The 21,228-nt window shown below is 63.5% G+C and overlaps 1 protein-coding gene across 5 annotated transcripts in view; it reads right to left on the bottom strand.

The window, feature by feature from the left end:
• VAV2 (vav guanine nucleotide exchange factor 2) overlaps positions 1 to 21,228 on the bottom strand; it is a 102,090-nt gene that overhangs the window by 63,560 nt on the left and 17,302 nt on the right. For all 5 annotated transcript variants that reach the window (XR_004971097.1, XR_004971098.1, XM_036329190.1 and 2 more), the window contains exon 2: positions 3,923 to 4,039. Coding sequence is in view for 3 of the 5 variants with exons in the window: in XM_036329190.1 (XP_036185083.1) it covers positions 3,923 to 4,039 (117 nt within the window). In the remaining 2 variants the exon portion in view is untranslated. The remainder of the gene's footprint in view (positions 1 to 3,922; positions 4,040 to 21,228) is intronic.

The raw sequence follows: 21,228 nt of genomic DNA, 5'->3' as shown, positions 1-21,228 counted from the left end.
TGCAGGCTATGTACACATGTGTGCACGTGGATGCAGGCTGTGTACATGTGTGGGCAGGTGTGTATGGACTACGTACACAGGTGTGCAGGCATATGTATGTGTGTACATGTGTGCCACTGTGTGTGGGGGGGCATATATATGTGTGTACCTGTGTGCCACTGTGTGTGTAGGCATATGTATGTGTGTACATGTGTACCACTTGTGTATAGGCATGTGTATGTGTGTACACGTGTGCCTGTGTGTACTGTGTACACGTGTGCGGGTGTGTGCACGTTGGTGTGTACATGTGTGTGTGGTGGACTGTGTACATGTGTGTGGTATACGTGTGGACTGTGTACATGTCTGCAGGTGCTTGTATGCATACGTGTGTCTGGTTGTCAGTCCTTCTGAGAGCGGGTGGCTGACAGTGCCCGCGAGTGACAAGGAGCAGGTGGAAGGAGGACGCGCTGTGAAGCGGAAGCTCAGAGGCCTAGCCAGCCTGCGGGCCCTGGAGGCTGCCGGCCCGGCCCCGGCCCCGGCCCCGCTGGAACAAGCCATTAGCAGGGGCGGCTGCGAGGAGAGCGAGCGTCTCCGCGGCACCATGAGCCATCGCTCCCGCGGCAGCAGCTCTGAGCCGGGAGCAGCAAGGCCTCCAGAGCCGAGGCGTCCACTCGGCCAGCGGATGAGCAAACATTAAGGGAGACGAGCAAACACAGGCCGCGCGCTGGGGACACACACGGGGGTCGGGTCCACGCCCGAGGCTGCGCTCCCTTCCTCCCTGCCCAGAGCGAGCCCGGGACGGCCCGGCGATGCACATGCTCCGGAAATCAACAGCCTGATGGGTGACAGCGCCACACAGGTCAGGTGGGCCGGGAGGCTGGTCAGGCGGCGTTCCCGCGGCACCGACCCACAGCCAGGGCCACGCCCACTGCTCAGTGCACGGGCCTCCAGGCCACCGCCCGAGGGCAAGGCCAAGCACAGCGCACCATCTCAGACCCTCCAACCATCCTCAGAGGCCTCTACAGACGCCCGAGAGGGAGGGGACCGGACCGAGGGCCCAGCCAGTGCCGTCTGGTCCTGACTCGCCCGCTCCCAGCATCATTCTGTCCTGAGCCCCTAAAGGCGTCTCAGCTGGCCACTGTCACTTCCAGAAGCACCAGCTGCCTCAAGACGTCGGGGACGGTGGGGGGGTGTCTGCGGGAGGGCAGGGCTCCACACTGGCCTCCTGCCTCGCTTCCCAGTGATGGCAGAGCCACGTGCTGACCGTGCCTGTCCCTGCCGACAGCTGCCCACCTGGCCAAGGGTGGGCGCAGCCGAACACAAGACTCCACCTCTGCCGTCAGCAGGACCGGACGGGACCCCCAGTTCCACTGTCGTTGTGGGACATGAGGGAGACCTGCCTTCTCTTTCCTTCCTTCCTCCTTCCCTGCCTCCCTCCCTTCCTTCCGTCCGTCCATCCGTCCCTGAAGGGCTCATGGGTGCCAAGAGCCCGCACACAGCGCAGGGAGCCCACGCTGAGCGCTGCCGGAGAGGGGGGGGACGGGGGGGGGGGAGACCGGAGCCGGGAGGACGTACGTGCACTCGGGTGAACGGGCTGCGCGGCCGCTTCGCGCTAAATGACCCCACGCCTGCCGGTCGCCCCGCCCTGCTCACGGCCAGGTTCGCTGCTTCAGAGGCTGGAGCCGGCAAATGTTTAATGAATAATAAATGGGAGCGTTAAGCCCTTCATCAGAGGCTGTGCGCCGCCCTCTCACTCAGACGCAGACACAGCCGCGGGGCCTTCCTCTCGGGTTAATTCTGCCCGAAATGGAGGCGACCGTGAGCCCAGGACCCGGCGGGTCCCTGGAGCAGGGCAGCCTGGCTGGGCCACGCAGGGGAGCAGCTGGGGCCTCCCCGGAAACGGGTCCCTGACCTGGTGGGGGGGCCCCCAGGATGTCCAGTCTCCCCAGGCCCGGAAAGGCGGCTGGGCCAGCCGGAGCCTCCTGGCCCACCGAGGGCCCCTCCCCGCTCCTCCCATGAGATCCGTGTCCAGGCAGACAGACAGGTGCCCTCGGTCCACAAGCCCCAGCCGTCGGCCAGGGACCTCAGGAAGGAGGGAGGGAGGGAGGGAGGGGAGGGGAGGGGAGGGAGGGAGGGAAGGAAGGAGGGAGGAAACCCAGGCCTACAAGGAAGGCGAGTCACATTCCTGTCCCTCAGCGAGGGTGGAACTGGGGGTCCAGTCAGGTCCCGCTGGTGGCGTGTCCTGCCGTGCCCCTGCCCTCTGCCAAGTGACAGCTGTTGGCAGGGTGGTCAGCTCCGCAGGCCTCACTCCAGGTCTAGTGACCGAAGCCCCTCTCCCGCCCCCATCCCTCCCTCCCACAGAATGAACGCCGGCACGGGGGGGGTGGTGGCCGGTGGCTTCTCTGGCGATGAGGCCACTCACCCAGTGCCTGGCTGCACCCTCGAGGGGCCACCTGCCTGCTGCCCCCCAAGGCCTATGCCAAGGGTCTCCCAGGAGCCCTGAGCGGCAGGGAGTGGGGGGGGTCCCACAGAGAGAACCGGCCACCACGGGGCTGCCCTCCCACGCGGCTGCTCCCTGCCCAGGCACTGCGGTTCGAGGAGAGAGCAGCAGAGCTTCCGTCCACCTGAAAGCAGATCCGTGGGGACTGAGGAGCTCTGACGGGCCAGGAACCCACGTGGCTCTGGTCCAGCTGCAGCAGCTGTGCCGGCAGACGCGCCCCTGGGCAGCGGGGAGGGGGGTACCTCCGAGTCCCGGGGGGGCCACCAGCGGACGTCGCTGAGTCAGAGACCCGGGTGGTTGCACAAAGCGACGGGCTCTTGAACAGGCCCGGGACCTCCTCTCTGGAGAATCTCAGGAAGAAAGAATACCGCCAGGCCCAGGTGGCTGATGGGAAAGTCCTGGCCTCGATGCCAACAGGACGCCTGGCAGCCCTTCAGTTCTCAGCATCTGTCTCTGCCCCTCGTAAACCATGCGCCGGCCACGGCCACTCCCTGAGCCCCGGCCCTGACCCTGGTCCTCAGATAAACAGCAATAAACCCTCCCAGAGTTCCCATCAGAGGTGGGGCCGCCCTCCAGGCCGTCCGGGAAGCGCGTCCCGCGGAGCCCGTGCCAGCGGCGGAGGGCAGGGCCGGCCTGGGGATCCTGCAGGCACTGGAGGGGACACGGGCCACCTGGGCCGCGGGCAGCGCCGCACCAGGTCAGCACTCAGCCCCGCACGCAGCCCCGGGCCACCCAGGGGCTGTCCTGGTCCTGACCCAGCGATTTACAGGGGTGACCTTGGCCCTGCGGTGCTACCTGGTGGCGTGTGGCACCCTGAACCCAGGCTCACCAGGAAGCGGGAATCAGCCTTTGGACGGCCCGGCCTCGGGTCCCCTCCCCGTGCCAGCCGGGCTCCCAGGACAGCTGCCAGCGAGACTTCCCCGAGGCATGGACCCAGGGGATCACCTCCGGGACCTTGGGGTTCAGGTGGTCACCCCCTCCTTGCCTCACACCTGCCGGAGCTGTTTCAGGGTCACTGCGAGGGCCCCTCCCACCCAGCGCCACCCCAGCCCGGTGCCATCCCCGCCGGCTCCTGAGGCGCGGGGCCCGGCAGCAGCCCTCTCTCCCTTGGAGAACGAAGACCCGGAGCAGGAAGTAAACTCTCGGGTCCCCCAGCCAGACAGGCAGGGCCAGGGCTCCCCCGGTCTGTCCTTGTCCACGCCCTGCGGTCCCTCCACCTCCTGGCCTCACCCCGAATGGTCTGAGGACGGCTGGCCTGCTGTCCCGGCCCCCGATTCGCCCCTCCTGTTGGCACACAGTCCCGCCTGCGCCTGCCGGACGGGACGGACAGCCCGCTCCGCGGCGTTGCAGGGCCGGCCCCGTCTGGTTACCTGGCCCCCCCGGCCGCCGAGCCGGCCCTCGGCCACCAACCTGGGGGACGGAGACGGGGAGGAGGCCACTCACCTTCCCGAAGTCTCGGACATCGAAGAGGTCGAAGGGGTCAAACAGCTCGCTGTTCCTCAGCCCGAACTTGTCATGGCAGACCTTGAGGAAGGTGCGGATGTTCTTCAAGCACAGGAACTGGGGAGAGAAGGGAAAGCGTGAGCCCTGGGGCCGACGACAGATTCCGCGGCCCCGGGGCCACCACAGTCCTGCTCAGGAGACGCACCGTGAACGCCCCACCGCCCAGAGTCACAGACGGCCCAGCCCTGGCCTCTCACAACCATATGCCCCCCCACCCCGCCCAAGGGGACGCAGCACATTTCAACCTGACAATCTGGACTGGAACAAAGATGCTGGCCTTGAGTGAGCAAGGATGGAGCGTGCACACGCACACACACACACGCATGCATGCCCGTGCTCACACACATACACGTGCACAGGTACACATCTGCACCTTCCTGGGCACAGACTGGCCACAGTTACTTTACAAGTGACAAAGCCAACAGCCGGGAAGCACCCCGTGAACAGAGCAGCACAGGCCCCAACAGTTGGGGCTGGAGCCAGCACACAGGCCAGAACCCCCAGATCAACACCCAGGCAGCTCCCCCCCTTCCCCCCACCTGTACCCCAGCACCTGGGCTCCCAGCCTGCACTGGGCATGGCTCCGCAATGGGGGAGGAGGCACGGGGGAGGGCTCGCCGGCTTGCAGCCCTGAGAGGAGGAGCTGGTGGGAACTTAGGGCGGCAGGCGAGGTGGCCGGAGCTCAGCCTGGTCACTGGCCCTGGTGGCACCGTCGCTGATCCTGACTTGGGGGACCGGGGGGAGTGGCTCGGCCCCCGAGACCTGTCTCCTAACACGAAGCCCCTCACTGGGTTAATTTTGTGCCCTAAGGGCATGGGTGGTGTTCAGTGTATGGGGGCCCCCGGCCCACCCCGTCCAGCTCGGCGTGGGTGCCCACGGGGCGAGACGGCCACACACAGCGGAGAACAACAGGGTCTCAGTCATCCTCCCCGGTAACCGCTCACTAGGCGCCCGATGGCTCCATGCCCAGAGCCGCAAAGAGCCCGCACCTGCTCCCCCGAATTCAGACCAATGGCCGGTTCAGGTGGACAGGCCAGATCGGAGCTCCGGCAGCCCCCCAAAACCAAGCTGCCTGAGGACGCCCTGCAGCACTCGCGCCCAGCCCAGCCCGACTCTCTGCCCACCCACCCACCTTCCAAGGCAGTGCCCCTGCCTCAGGCCACTCCTCCCGCCTGGGCTGGGCCCTGGTCACGTGGAGACTCACACTCTCTCCCTCTGTGTGTGGGGGGGGGAGGGGGTAGGCGGGGGGGGGGGGTTGTATTGTTTTTTCTGAACCTGTAAGAGAAAACTGCAGACTCGACCCCCCTTCACCCCAAACACCTGAATCCGAGTGTATTTCCTAAGAACAGGGCCCCCTCCACAGGCCAGCGCCCACGTCAAACCGGGAAATGAGCTGGGTCCCACCCGTGCTCACCGTCCCGCGCACTTGCTTTCATTTCTTCACCATAAAGGACAACCAAGGTGTCATCAGAGCACAGAGTAAAAACCGCGCCCGCGCCTGTAGCTGCCATGTCTGTCTCCGTGAACCTAACAGCGGCGCCCAGGGAACCTTCTGGAACAATGGGGATGCCCTCTGTCTGCCCGCTGAGCTCCTGAACTGCGGCCGCGCCAGCTGAAAAACGGCACCTTTACCTTCATTTCACTCTGATTCATTTAAACGGAGTACCTTCATGTGGGCCCAGCAGACCCCAGCCTCTCGCCCAATTCCTGGCATTGCAGACATGGGGACACGGGGACACACACTGTAGGTCCCACGTGTACGTGGCACCGGGGCAGGTAAATTCACAGACGGGAAGAGCGGCAGAGCGACGGTGCCAGAGCTGGGGGGGGGGGGGGGAGGGGGCGGGGGGGCTGGGCTTTCTGGTTGAGAAGATGAACAAGTTCTAGAGAGAACAGTGTGATGGTTACCTGACCCTGTGAACTGCTTCACTCTCTGGTTAAAATGGTAATAGTTGCGTTGTACAGATCTCACCGCGATAAAAACATTGATTTAAAAATAAGGGGCCCTAGCCAGTGCGGCTCCGTGGTCAGCGTGGTGGCCCACAGACTGAAGGGTCGCGGGTTCGATTCCCGGTCCAGGGCACATACGTCCGTTGCAAGCTCAATCCCCGACCCCAGTTGGGGAGCGTGCTGGAGGCAGCCAATTGATGTCTCTCTCTCAGTGATGTTTATTGATGTTTCTGTCCATCCCTCTCCCTTCCACTTTCTCTAAAAACCAATGGAAATAATATCCTCGGGTGAGGATTAACCAAATAAACACACACACACACACACACACACACACAAAGTAAGGGACACAGAGACACAGGCCCCAGGGAGGAGGCACTGTGACAACGGGGCAGAGACCAGGGTGCTGCCCCCAGGAGCTGAGAAAGGCGGGGGCGGCCAGGGAACGGCCGGGGCGAGGCGCGGACTCTCCCTCACAGCCCCGAGGGCCAGCCCTGCCCACACCGGGACCTTGGGCCTGCGGCCTGCGGAGCGGGAGGGGGACAGGAGACACTTTTGCGGCCTTATGCACCCCTCGGTCGGTGGGCCCCGGCTGGGGAGGGGCCGGGGAGGGGAGCGCCGGTCGCCCTCGCCCTGCCGGTCAGCCCCTCGGCCCCGCCCCTCCCGCCCGGACCTGCAGCTGCCGCGGCTCCGCTATTTTCTGCAAGCGCTCGCCTCTCATTTCCACTAGGCATTTATTTTCATTCCTCCTCGGCCTCCATTTTTAGAGTTAATTACACAGCGCCTCACCATAATCGCAGCCCGCACGCCAGGCTTCCTTTCGGGGCGCAGGGCAGGACGCAGCGTCGGCCCGGCCTGGCCCACTCCCTCCGTGGCCGCCGGGGCCCCTAACCTTCCAGAACCGCTGTGGTCGGCGCCCGCCGCCCAGGCCAGCCTCTGCAGGGCGCACAGACCCGCCAGCCTTCGGGGGAAGGGACACGGCGCGTCCGGGGGGAACCCAGACGCCAGGAGCCGGCTCCGCGCCCACGCGGCGTCCGATCACGGAGTTTCCTGGGCGCGGGGCGCTGGGCTGCAGCTCTGCCCGCCGACGCCGGGACACCGAGGCGCGGACAGTTCGGAGCGCTGGCTCCAGTGAGAAGGTGGCGGAGCTGAGGCTTGAACCCACGTGCTTTCGGGCGGTGCAGGCCCCTCGCGAGAACGGTCTCCGGGGGCCGTGAGCCGGGTCCCTGTCCTTGCACCTGTCCACGGCGTCCCCTCCGTCTCCTAAGTGGCTGGTTCTTTCATAAGTGATGTGGTCACTACCCTCACCGCAGTTAGGGACACTGAGGCCAGAGCTGGAGGGGGGCAGTTAGGGACACTGAGGCCCAGAGCTGGACGGGGCAGTGAGGGACACTGAGGCCAGAGCTGGAGGGGGCAGTTAGGGACACTTAGGCCAGAGCTGGAGGGGGCAGTTAGGGACACTGAGGCCAGAGCTGGAGGGGGCAGTTAGGGACACTTAGGCCAGAGCTGGAGGGGGCAGTTAGGGACACTGAGGCCCAGAGCTGGAGGGGGCAGTTAGGGACACTGAGGCCCAGAGCTGGAGGGGGCAGTTAGGGACACTGAGGCCCAGAGCTAGAGGGGGACAGTTAGGGACACTGAGGCCAGAGCTGGAGGGGGCAGTTAGGGACACTGAGGCCCAGAGCTAGAGGGGGACAGTTAGGGAAACTGAGGCCAGAAGGGATGGGTGCTGGTTCCAGGAGACCCTGCAGGAGGGACTGAGAGGACGCAGGTGGAAGCAGGTGGGGCACGTCACAGCCACAGGCTGAGTGACGGGGCGGGTAGGCCAGACCCTGGCCAGCGCCAGGCCAGAGCTGCCCATCTCGTCCTGTGGTCGGCAAAGGCCGGCCGGCCGGCAGCGTCCCTGCGGCTTCGGGGCAGCGGCGCCGTCCCTTTCCTTGGCCCGCAGGGCTCCCTACCAGGGCGGCCACGGCCTCGCCAGCGTCTGGAGGCCGATGCTGGGCCTCGGGAGCCGGGCTGTGGCCACAATGAGCGTCTGTCTCCAGAAAACTGGCCCCCTGCCCAGCGGCCCGGAGCTGAGCCAGACCCCCGGGCTTGTTTAGGGGCCTCCTGGGGCCTGGGCACCCACCTCGCCCCCAGCCCCCGCCCACAGGGAGGCCTTTCGCCCCTGGCCCCAAACAAGGCCCCGTTCAGGCCTGGCCGGGCGCCTGGGGCAGGCGGCGGTGCCGGACACGTCGGCCTCCTTGGCCCTAATGGCCTGAAATGAGATTAGCTGAGGACTCGGGCTCCGTGCCCAGCGCCCACCTCCCGGGGCTGCGGGCAGCACCGCCAGGCCTGCTGCTCTGTGTCAGCTGGTCATTCAGCTCTCAGGAGGCCCCGCGGGGAGCCTGCCGCCAAAGCTGGGACCCTGCGTCCCGGGGGCACGGGGGGGGGGGGGGGATTGTGGCCACATAGCGCCCGCCTACTGATCGGGAAGACACTGCCAGGGACAGCTCCCCCTCGCGAGGTGCCACAGGGGCCTGTCCCACCGAGGGGGCACCTCTGAGGCCCCCTCCCTGCCCAGGCAAGCGCCTCGGAGCGCACGGCCCCCAGCAGCTAATACACATGGGGAACCAGGGCCACCCTTCGCCCCACGCTACCTCACGCACCCCAGCACGGACAGGCAGCTGCAAAATGGGAAACTGAGGCAAAGAGAGGAGAAGCCACTGGCCTGAAGTCACACCCTCCACTTTCCAGCCCAGACCCGTAGATGGGAAGCCTGGTGGTGAGAGCCCTGGCCTGGCCCTGGGCTGTGCCTGATCCAACTCTCCATGCCTCAGTTTTTCCATCTGTAAAATGGGGGAAGAAACCTCTGCCCTCTGACTTCCGGGATGCTGGGAGACACCTGCTTTTTATTTTTTTTAATATATTTTATTGATTTTTTACAGAGAGGAAGGGAGAGGGATAGAGAGTTAGAAACATCGATGAGAGAGAAACATCGATCAGCTGCCTCCTGCACACTCCCCACTGGGGATGTGCCCACAACCAAGGTACATGCCCTTGTCCGGAATCGAACCCGGGACCCTTGAGTCCGCAGGCCGACACTCTATCCGCTGAGCCAAACCGGTTAGGGCGAGACTCCTGCTTTAAGAAGCCACAGATGACACGGGGGCTACCTCCCCCGGGAGGTCCTGAAGTGCCCAGAGCCCCTTGTGACATCGCACCCTGGGAGAGCACAGGCAGGCGGCTGTGATCTTCACTCGGGGCACTGACCCCGGCCCCCGGCCCCAGTCAGCTGGAGCTGGCCCTCCATCCACACCTCCGCAGGCCTCTAATTACCAGCCTTGCCCCTCAACGTCGCTGCCCAGGGGCTGGGCTGGGAGACCGCAGGCCACCAAAGACCCCGGGAGAAGATCTGTCGGAGGCTCTGCTCACAGCCAAGCTGGCGAGAGAACGGGGAGGTGACAGCATGCTCCCCCCAACCCCCAGCCTCAGGAGAGACCCCTGGCCGCACAGACCCAGGGACAGATGGGGCAGGCGGCATCCCAGCCTCGAGAGAACAGGATTCTCTTAAAACCTCTGCAGCGTCCCGAGAGGTGGGGTCTCCGCATCCGAACTCCGTAAGGGACAAGGGAGGCCCGACGCACCCACGGACGCCCCGCGTGTCCTGGAGCTTTGTCAACAAGCAGCACTAACCCCGCTTCTCTCCGACAATCACATGCCGTCAGTGACGGTGACGGGAACCCTGGGGGCCGCAATGCCGGGCCCGCCAATCACCCGCTCGGACTGGCAGCTGACCAGGCCTGTGATCAATATCAAAATGGAAAAGTGAATTAATTGTTTGTCTTGTTTATGCCCTGCTGATTCCAAAGGACGTTCAAAACATCTTCATTCTCAGTTAGTGGAGGCGGCCTGCCGGAGTAAAGCTTTCGAATTCAGGGCCCTTGGGGTAAACAGGTGGCCTTGGGGTGACCAGCTGGCTCTGACCTTCTTCTCCCCCTGCGTCCCAAACACCCTGGACAATGGCCCACCCCAGGGGCTCGAGATCGAGTGAATGAACGGGCAAGTGACGGAGGAAGGAAGGGCTGTATCGGAGAACCCCCAGCTGGCATCCCTGGGGTGGCCCTGTCCCCCACGATGGCTTCGGAGGTGCCAGGTTCCCATGAACACCGGCAGCTGTTTGGGTGGCAGGCCTCACTCCCCGACGCATCTCCTCCACCAACAAGCAGGCAGGTGGAACTTGGGGTTTGGGCACGAACCCCACTCCTGTCCTCGGACCTCGGTGCACCAACCAGTCGGGGCCATCCGCTCAGCGCACCCAACGCCACCGGCAGCGTCCTTGGTCACCCATTCTACAGATGAGAAAACCGAGGCTCGGGAGGCGGATCTGGGATTGGAACTCCACGCTGGCACCAGAGCCACGGAAGCCCCCGTGACTGCCCCCGCGCCGAGCGCCAGGAGGCGCCTGGGGAGACCGACCCAGCTCGCCCATCCGCTGCCCCAGGCAGGAGCGCACAGCCCAGCGGGGATCTGAGGAGTCGGGATTCGATTATGTCTGGACAATTGAACATGAGCGCTTCCTGCACTCCGGCCACTTCCCCGCTGCACTCGCGCTGGGAGACGGGGCGCGACCGGGCGCCAGCCGCCAGCCGCTGATGGATGAGAGCCGCCTTGGTGGGCCCCCGGCCTCTGGGCTGCTGGGGGAGGACGGGGTTTCTTTGTGCGGCCAGGTGTTCCAGGGGCCGTGCCACGTCGGGCGTGGCAGCACCGTGCCCACCGCTCGCCACTAGACAGCTTAGCCCAAGGCTGCTGGGTTTTGTCACCCAGAAAGGACCGCGTCAGCATGGCGCTTCCTTTCACCGTCGGTGAGGTTTCTAGCCAAGCCCGAGAGCACGCAGGCGGCTGAGACAGGCGACAGCCTCCCTTCCCCAGTGACCTGCAGCCCTGGGCGGCGCCAGGCTCTCACACCTGCCTCATTCCTCGAACACAATCACGGATCCCCGATTCGCACGTGGGAAAAGGGCTTGGGGACCGCCACGTGGACACGTAGGGAGGGGAGGACGCAGCTCTAACCCAGGTGGTCAGGTGTAGGGAGGGGAGGACGCAGCTCTAACCCAGGTGGTCAGGTCCAGTCCTCATGGTCTTGTCCACCATGCAAGGCTCCTCCCATGACAGACCCCCAAAGCCACAGACGGGGAAGCCCCCTCAGGGGCCGACATCGGAGGAGGCCGAGCCAGGCTGTGGGGTGGAGACAGCTGCTCGGGTCTCCTGGGGCCGCAGGCCTGTCCCTCTAGTCCCAGCTCTCCTTCGGGGCAAGCGCTCCCCAGGGAGGCGGTGCCTCCTCCACCCCCAGGGCACCGTCCTCCAGCCGTGACTACAGCCATGACTACCAGGGTGACTCAAAAGGCACCCAGCCTCCAAGGCAGACAAGTCCAGCCTTAGCAAGCTTCCTGACCCCTGGCCCCTGACCCCCTCCCAGGACCCCTCCCACAAGGATGCCCTGACGGGTTTCTGGCGCACTCTGGCCAATTCCGGGAAAACTCTCCCCTTCGGTTCCTGAGAAGGCGGCCGGGCTGTCTGGACGCTGCAGACACGGCTGACACGGGCTCCGCTGGGCTCGGGGCCCTGGCCACGTGTTCCCGCAGCTCCACAGGGCCCTGTGCTCACCAGCAGGCTCCCCCTCCCGCCCACCGTGGCCTCCCACAGCGGTCACGGCTCCAGGGGCCATCTGCTCGCCCCTATGGACAGTTGCCATGGGAGGGGGCTTGCCAGGGACACTGGGAGGGGCTCAGGGAGCCGCGGAAGCAGGCTCTGAAGGGTGAGGGGGTCACGCTCTCGGCACCAGGGCGGCTCGCTGGCAGCCACACAGGACCAGGCCGTGCCAAGCGGGTGACGGCCGCAAAACGATGACCCCTGTCCTGATCGCAGAGCACTTCCTCATCGACGCTTGAGGGAAACGCGCCAAGAAAAACAATTGTGGAAGAGTACGGTCTGGAAGTGGGGTGCGGGGCGGCTGGGCGCTTCATGCTCAACTCTGCGTCCTGTTCACGCCACTTATAGTAGGTGCCCAGGGTGCCAGGCCCGCCGGGCCCCAGGCTCAGAGAGCAGCCGGGGAGGCAGGGACCCCTCTGAGCCCACGGCGTCCCCCGTCCGGGGCAGAACCAGGCCCGAAACTTCCCAGCAGCCCTGGAAAGACCCACTGCTCCAGCGGCTGCTGTCTGAGCCGGAGGGATGAAGAGCGGCTGGAGTTATCAAGACTTCAAGGTCGGGTCAAAGCAGAGATTTTCTACAAAGCCAGCAGGAAATTGCTTTCCTGGCGTCGCTCTGTGCAGCCACTTCCCCTAAGCCGGCTCCTGGACGCCCGAGGGCTCCCTTCCCACCGCCTGCCCGGCCTCCTCCAGCCGGCGGGCTCAGCGGGATTAGCTGGGCGCTGCCTGGCGCGGTGCCCCCCCCCCCCCAGGATCCGCAACGGATCCGACACCCTCTTCTCTCCCCTGCCACAAGCCGTCTGTGAAGTCGCCCCTTGCTTCTGGCCCTTCATGCTTCAGACGCCCCTGAATTGGGGTGGGGGGCTCAGGCAGACCCAGGCAGCTTTCACGCAGAGCTACGTGGTTTCACATTCACACCCGCCCAGACCCCCGCCCTGGGAGCCGCCCCTTGTGACCCCAGCTCCGGATGAACCCGGGGCTCAGACCCCCAGCTCAGCCTGTCTAGTGGCTCTACGGAAAGGTGCCCAACTTGAGCACCCCAAAATCAGGTCACCCCAGGTGTCCCCCCCTCCATGGGGCACCTCCACCTCCCATGCAGGCTGGAGCTAGCACCTGCCGGCGGCCGAGACGCCCTCGCCCTTTACAGTCTGATCATGTAAGCGGCCTCCCATGTGTGCGGTGACCCAACCCATGACGCGCGGCGATTTTAAGTCTCATCACCAAGAACATCAAGGGACAGAGAGCAGCCTTCTCCATGGGGCAACGATGCTGCAGAAACTCGGGGCTGTGGGGATCCCCCCGGTCACAGCATTTCGAGAAGAAAATGTCACGTTCAGTGACACCCCCCCCCCCCCCCCCCGGCTCCCGGGGGTTTCTGAGAAGGGGCGTGGGTCCCAGTGACTGCAGGCTCCCCCCTCCCCCAGACACGCCTCAGCTAAAGCCGGCCAGTCTGTCTGCAGGCCACGCACTGAGTCACCGCCTGGGGGCAGGAGGCGGCTGCAGCGCCTGTGGGCCATCCTCCCTGGGGGAGGCCTCCGGCTGCCCCGCTCTGCAGGCACAAATGCTGGGAAGGACCCAGTGCCCAGGGCAGGAAGAAGCACATAGTAGGGCTCAGGAAGATGGAGTGACTAACGGTGGGCGCCCCGCCCTAGCTGGTGTGGCTCAGTGGATAGAGTGTCGGCCTGCGGACTGAAGGGTCCCAGGTTCAATCCCGGTCCAGGGCACATGCCCGGTGTGCGGGCTTGCTCCCCAGTGGGGGGCGTGCAGGAGGCAGCCGATCCGTGATTCTCTCTCATTGATGTTTCTCTCTCTTCCTTCCTCTCTGAAATCAATAAAAATATTTTTTTAAAAAAAACAACTGAGAGCCTAAATGTGGGTGTTCCAGGAAGGCGGGGGGGGGGGGGGGTGCGTGTGGGCGCGCAGGTGGGCGCACGTGTGTGCGTCTCAGGATGACTAAGCTGAGGAGCGGGGCAGGCCTGCAGGTGGACCAGGCCCGAGAGAAGGGCCTGAAGTCCCAGCAGGGGGCGGGTAAGACGCAAACACACTTTCCTGTTTTTAACTGCACTTCAGGCTCATCACATCGGTGGTGCGTCATTAAAGCACGTTTGACGGGATGAGGAAAGAGGAAGGCACTTCCTCCCGCTGCCGCCCCAACGCCATCCGCGCAGCAAGGAGCCACCTGGCGAGCCCGGCGAGCCCAGCCGAGCCCAGCCGAGCCAGGTGGAGGCCAATCCACCGCCCGCCAGGGGCCCTCCTCTGGCTCCTGCAACCCATCAGGACCCCACTCCTTTGGGGTTAAAATCCTTCATTCAGTCAAGTATTCACTCACTCGAGCCCCAAGCATCCAGGCGTCATCTATGTCCCGGTTGCAGGAACCGCAGGGGGAGCCACACCCTCCCTGGGGAGGCGGGTGGGGGTCCAGGCCCTGACGCCGACACCAGGTGCCCCCACCCTCCTCTCCGCTCCCCGGGCCTCTCCTGCCCCAGGGACGCCCTTTCCATATGAAATCTCAGGCTTGGCTTCTGAAGTCACTCCCCTCCCACTCACGTGGGGACAATACTGTCTGCCCACAGGCTCCCTGTCTGCGTAAAATGCACCCCAGGAATTTATCCCGAACCCAGGCCCCGCCTTGCTGGCCACGCAGGACAGAGGGACGCTGGAATACACGTCTGCTCAGAGCACGGCTCCGGCACCCTGACCAGGTCTCTGCCCCTCAGTGCCTGTTTCCCCAGCTCAGTGAACCTGAACGCAGCCCCTGGAGTCCCAAGGAGGCAGACCCCTCCCAGCTCCTGGGGGGCAGAGGGGAGGGAGGGCATCCTCCCCCATGTACACCCCCCATGTACCCCCCCCATAAGAACGGCTACTGTGGGAAAGACAGAAAGCGGCCTGTGCTGTGGACGATGTGGAGATGCGGGACCCCTCGTGCGTGCGCCGTGGGGGGGATGGAAAATGGTGCCGCCGCTGGGGAAAGCGTGAGTGTGGAAATGCCTCAAAAAACTAGAAATAGAGCTACCTCCGAACCAGCTCCACTTCTGAGTATTGTCAACGAGAGGTCGCCGCCACCAGAGGTCACCGCCACCACCCAGGGCCAACGGGAGCCCCCAATCTGGGGTGCGGTAAAGGGGAAAGTTCACAGGTAAAGGCTTTACAAACCAGGGAAACACCGTCTCCCCAGGAAACAAAGCTCTCCCTTCCAGGCACAGGGAGGTCATTTATAGGGAAGTGCCCACCCTGGCCCCTGACTGGTCCATGTTCATGCAAATAAGGAATCCAAACTTGTACAATTTGATTGGCCCAAACAGCACTGCCCTAATTGGTCAATATGGAGCTGCTTCGATTGGTCAATAAATATGCAAATGAGGATTCAATGCAGAGCTCCCATTGGACAGGGCAGGTATCAGCTCATTGGTGGAAAGCCTTAAAAAGGGAGAAAAATCCATGCCCTACCTGGTATGGCTCAGTGGCTAGAGCATCGGCCTGTGAACTAAAGGGTCCCAGGTTCAATTCCAGTTGGGGGCACCTGCCCGGATTGCGGGCTCGATCCCCAGCAGGGGGCATGCAGGAGGCAGCCGATCAGTGATTATCATCACTGATGTTTCTATCTCTCTCTCTCCCTCCCTTCCTCTCTGAAATCAATAAAAGTATATTTTTTAAAAAGGGAGAAAATCCAAACCGCTACCCCGTGGATGAGCCTGGAGGGCAGGATGCTGACTAGAGTCAGCCAGTCACGGAAGGGCCAGCTCTGTATGATCTTGCTCCTGTGAGGTGCTCGGTCACAGCCACAGAGACAGGAAGTAGAGTGGTGGCTGCAGGGCTGGAGGCGAGGGGAAGGGAGTGGGTGACTGATTAATGGTGCCGTTTCAGTTTGGGAAGATGAGAAAGTTCTGGAGACGATGGTGGTGCTGGTTGCACAATGATGGGAATGTATTTAACAACCACTGAACTGTGCACTTGAAACGGTCAACATGATAAACACCATGTTATATGATTCATCTCGGACTCCCCCGCACCATCCACCCACACCCCCAGCGCGGGGGCTCCTGGAGGGTCCCTGGTCTCGCAGGAGGAGCAAATACAGCCTCCGTGCAGCGCACAGTGGGCAAAGGTGCCCCGAAACAGGGGTGCCGCCGGCCTGCGGGGTGCGGGGTGCGGGGAACTTGGCCTGTCCTGAGTTGTTTCATGTTTTTATTTTTTCCAATGAGTCAGAAAAGTGAAGATCAACTGGAGAAGCTGCACTTTCTGGAAATTCCGGCAGAACCAGCGCCAGGCCCCAGGGCAGTGCGGGGGGTGGGGAGTGGGGAGCAGGCTCCATTGTTTGCCCGGCAAGCAGCTGGGTTCTCTCCCCTGAACCGCAGGTCAGGAATGCTCACAGCTGCAGACTCGCCCTCCGCCCCCACCCACCGGGTGGGAGCCAAGCGGGGGAGGGCGGCTGGGCCGGGGCCTGGGGACAGAGCCTGGCCAGGGGAGGAGGGGGCAGGAAACGCCCCCAGTTGTGTTTGCACAGAAAACCGAGCCAGAGCTGGTATTTCAGCTCCGAGACCTGAGCTCCAGCCCGGCCCCACCTGCTCAGAGCGTGCGGGGAGGGCAGTCCTCAGGGGAACTGGGGCACCCAGGGCTCAGCAGTCGGCAGGGGCTCCCGCTGCCGGGGTCTCCGGGGGTCTGTCTGGTCTTCCCGTCCAGGCCTTGCCCCTCGGGGGCTCTCTGGGCTGGGACAGCAATCACCACTTCACTAGGTGGGGAAACGGGCCCAGACTGGCACTGGGGGCCGCCCCCTGCACCAGCTGCCAACGAGTTAGGACTGATTTGTTTGTTAATCTTCACCCGAGGCTATTATTTCCACTGATTTTTTAAATTCTTTTAATTTTTTTTTTTTAGAGAGGAAGGGAGAGGGATAGAGATAAATACATTGAGAGCCCCCCCCCCCCCCCGAGATCGACAGGGAATTGAACTGGTGACCTCTGGGTTCCTGGGTCAATGCTCAACTGCTGGGCCACACCGGCCGGACTCCATTGGTTTTTAGAGAGAGTGGAAGCGAGGGAGGGAAGACGGGGAGGGAGAGAAACGTCGATGTGAGAGAGACACATTGACTGGTTGCCTCCCGCACGTGCCCCGACTGGGGCTGGGGATCCAACCTGCAGCCCAGGTCCCTGCCCTTGATCGGGAATGGGACCCTGGACCCTTCGGTGGGCATGCCGGCACTCTAACCATTGAGCCACACACCAGCCAGGGCAGTTCCTGTTGATTTTAACAGCAGGTGTGCCCAGGAGTCGCCCCAGGGCACAAAACCTATCTTTGTCTTTTCTCCCGAGGTAGAAACTCCTCTGTAGATAAGGGGGGAGGTGGAATCAAATAAAAGCCTACCACATCTCCCTCCCTAAAGCAACACTTACCATTTTCTTGACTCTGCAGGGGTTTGGGGGTTCTTGAGGTTTTGTTCTTTTAGGGGGTTTTTTGTGCATTTTTTTTGTTTGTTTGTTTGTTTTTTACACAACTGACTGCTGGGAATAACACCCAGCCCTGAGTCCTGGCACTGCCGCCGTGCAGGGACTGTCCCCCGGCCTGGGCCGCGCAATGCTCACCCACCCCCTCCCGACGGCACTCCAGCAGCTTCCAGTTTCACTATCGCATCTGCAGGACAGTGACCAGCTTTGTTCTGCTCCAGGCCCCGCGGCGAGGGGCCACCAGACACCCTGCCCCAGTCCAAGAGCCTTCAGCCCCAACAGGACCATGTCATAGAAATGGTTGAGCCACCAGGACCTCGGAAAGCCCTGGGCACCCATCACCCACCTTCCTTCCTTCATTCATCATCCATTCATTCACTCATCCCTCATTCACACGGCTGTCCCGCCTCGGGACACCAAGAAGGAAGACGCACCCAGCCAGCGTGGCTCAGGGGCTGAGCATCGACCTATGAACAGGAGGTCACGGTTCGGTTCCAGTCAGGGCACATGCCGGCCGGGTTGCAGGCTAGATCCCCAGCAGGGGGCGTGTGGGAGGCAGCTGATCAATGATTCTCTCTCATCACTGATGTTTCTATCTCTCTCTCCCCTTCCCTTCTTCTCTGAAATAAAAAATATTTAAAAATATATAAAATATATTTATATTTTATATAAATATAAAAAAAAAAGGCAGAGGCCGGCCCTTGGGTACCCTGGCTGAGCCAGCAACGTGCCTGCCCCCCCACCCCCACCCCGAGTTATTTTCGAGACGAGGGCCAGGGCTGGCCAGGGGAAGTGAGAGGGCAGCGGAGCGGGGCGGGGTGGGGTGGGAACCTGAGCGAGGCTCACCAGCTGCAGACCCAGGGGCAGCCCAGCGGGGACTAAATACTCGGGGGGGGGGGGGGGAGCCTCCTCCGTGGGGAGGGGGGATGGAAGTGGCAAACCCAGGCACCAGGGAGACCCTGCTGCCCCCGTGCCCTCAGGCAGGCCCTCACCACCGCACGGCCAGAGGCACAGCTGGGAGCTTGGGTCCAGACCCCACCCGCCTCTCCTCCACGCTCCCCCGCCCCCTTCTGCCCACCCTCCTCGGCCCAACTGAACTGCTGAGACCGCCCCACCCCCGGGTGTGGCAGGCAGACAGGCCTGAGCAGAGCCAGGTACAGGGCTGGCCTGGGAGGGAAGGTCACAGGGTGGAAAGCCCAGGTGCCTAGCAAGGCCGGGCTGAAGGGTGGGACCTCGCCCCAGGGTGACTCTTCCTCCCCGAGCACGTGGCGGGCCTTGTGGCTTGGACCCCCTGACCTTCCCCGGAGATAACATCGAGGCCTCGGTTGTAGGGCAGCTCCAGGCCCAGAAAAGCAGCTAAACCAGCCCCGGCTGCCTCAGGACCAGCTGCGTTGGGTAATGACCCTGCCCTGGCGCCTGCCAGTCAATCAGTGGAGACGCCTGTCAATCAGTGGAGACCAGGCCCTGAGTGGACACACCTGGAACAGCGGACGGTGCTATTGCGCCCTCCTCCTGGGGCCTCCCCTAACATCTCCCCCTAAACCCTTAGGGCAGAGGGCCCAGTGCCTCTCCCTCCAGGGAGCAGGCTGAGCCTTTTCCTTTCCCTGTCCCCTCCCCCGCCCCCCCCCCCCGCCCCCCTGGCGTTACCATCAGCTGCCTGACTCCCAAGCTCCAAGGGCCCTTCCTCTACCTCCGCACCTTGTTTCCTAAGCCCATTTCTTTTAGGAATCACTTTTCCTACCCAGGTGACTTACCCATACATGTTCTCTTATAGTCGGAGTCTTGGCTCTGAATTCTTTCTTAGCCAGAACCCAAGTACCGAGCTGCTGAACCCAGGTCCGGTCTGACCCCACCGGTCCAACAGCACCCAGTGCCGTCCCCACCGCCCACAGCAGGGTGGTAAGCCATCCTCTAGCTCGGCCATTCAGCAGGGCCGAGCCCCCACACCCCCGCCCTGCCCCGCCCCGCCAGGAGCCCAGGCTGGCTAGTAGGCACCAAGTACCCAGAGAATGCCGGACAGAAGAGAGAGGAAGTAGGGTGCAGTGGGTTAAAGTGCCCCCCCCCCCCCGCCAGGAAAAGCCAAAGATTTGTCCACATCACCACTCCTGGGATTCCAGAATCGGACTTTATTTGAAAAAAAATCTTTGCACTTGGAATGGAGATAAAGACCTCAAGATGGAATCATCCCGTGTTAGAGGGGGCCCACATCCAAAGAGCACGTCTTTTTTTAAATTTTTTTATGTTAATCTTCACCAAAGAATACTTTCCCATTGATTCTTAGAGAGAGCGGAAGGAAGGGAGAGACACAGAGAGAGAAACATTGGTGTGAGAGAGACACATCCATTGGTCGCCTTCTGCACACGGGATGACCAGGACCAGGGATCAAGCCTGCAACCAAGGTGTCCTTGACTAGACTTGAACCCGGGACTTTTCAGTCCACAGGCCGCTGCTCTACCCACTGAGCCCATCAGCGGTTCTCAACCTGTGGGTCGCGAACAATGAAAATACATCCTGCATATCAGATATTTACATGACGATTCATAACAGCAGCAACATGACAGTTCTGAAGTAGCAACGAAAATAATTTTATGGTCGGGGCCACAACATGAGGAACTGTATTAAAGGGTCGCGGCGTTAGGAAGGTTGAGAACCACTGGCTAGGGCAACCGTATTTTTCTAAGAGACAAAGGAGGAGAGAGACACAGTGAGGAAGAGGCCGCCAAAGACAGAGCAGAGCTGCAGTGCTGTGGCCACAAGCCAAGGAAAGCAAGCAGGTCCCTCCGAGAGCCTCTGGAGTAAGCAAGGCCTGGACCTCTGCCCACCCCCCGTCCGGCTTCCAGAACGGCAAGAGAATAATTTCTGTTGTAGCAACTTCGTTAGGGCCACTCCAGGGCATGGGGGAGGGCGGGGGGGAGGGGCGGTGGGAGCAGACATGACCCACCCCTGGGCCCTCACCTGCAGACACTCCTCCGCGGGGTCACTGCTCCCTGCTCCTCTACCCCAGGGAAGAACCCCAGGAAGGGGTGGGGGGCTCTGAGGCCTCTGGGGGAGACCCCGCCTGCTCAAAGCCAGCGTCATGGCGCGTGGGGAGCTCAGAGCTGAGAAGGTTCTGGTCTGTGGGGGATTTAGGCTGTAAATCACAAGAGACTCAGGACTCACTTCCCTGCCTCCCGTCCTCGGAGGCCTCGGCCACCGGACACAGCCCAGAGCGGCGGGCGCCTGGGGACGTGCGGGAGGCGGCCCCCGGGGGTGTGTGTGTGTGCGTGGAGGGGGGGGGGTCCACTCCACAGCAGTGCCCATGACTCCCCACGTGTCCGCACGTCAGGAACCAGCGCCCCTGGGCAAAGGCAGGGGGCGGGGCCAGGGGGAAGGGGCGGGGCGAGTCCGGGGGCGGGGCCAGGGGAGGGCGGGGCTTCCCCGCACTGGCCACCTAACCCTGCAGCACCGCGATCAGCAAAGGGGTCCGGCCCACGGGGGCTGGAGCGTAGCGAGCTGCTGCTCCCTGGGGAGATGGGCCCCTGGGGCCTGCACCGCCAGTCCAGGGAACGAAGCCCCCCGGCGGCACCAAGGGGGCGGGAGCGGGCAGGGCCTCCGTGCGGCTGCTCCGCTGGCCTGGGGGGCGCAGAGGAGGGGGCAGCCCCGGTGGGGTACCCCCGCAGGCTCCAAGGCTGAGCACAGACGCCCCCCAGGGGGCGGACAAGAGTGTCCCCTCATCACTGCCCCCCCCCACATCACTAACCCATCGTGCGCCCCAGCAGCCACCCCTCCTGCCCCTCCCCGTCCTCCCCAGGGGTGCGTCCAGGCGGCTGGGCCGTTGAGGAGCCAGACGGCGCTGTCACGGGCCGGTGGCTCTCCCCACAGCTTTGTCCGGAGGTGGCCTGGGTCTCCCTAGCGGAGCCTGGGTCTGGGAGGCTGGTGTCCAGGTCGCAGACCCCATGGAAGACCTGGGACCCCCGTCCGCTCTGGCCCGGCCTCGGGAGACCCGTGACGGGGACACCCAGGGATGTCCAGGACCCCCACGCAGGCAGGGCCACCGGCTGCGTCTCCCCCTTCCCCACGCGGAGCCGAAGGGACGCAGGGAGGAGAGTGGCCAGTGGGGCGCGGCGGCCCCGCAGCTGGTGCCCACAGGCCAGTGTGGCGCGGGTTGCGTTTCCTGTTTCCCATCCCCACGCTG

Source organism: Myotis myotis, unplaced genomic scaffold (genome assembly GCF_014108235.1).
Source record: "Myotis myotis isolate mMyoMyo1 unplaced genomic scaffold, mMyoMyo1.p scaffold_m19_p_12, whole genome shotgun sequence".
Lineage (NCBI taxonomy): Eukaryota > Metazoa > Chordata > Mammalia > Chiroptera > Vespertilionidae > Myotis > Myotis myotis.
The sequence above is the reverse complement of the archived record's forward strand: the minus strand, read 5'-3'. Positions and strand labels throughout refer to the sequence as shown.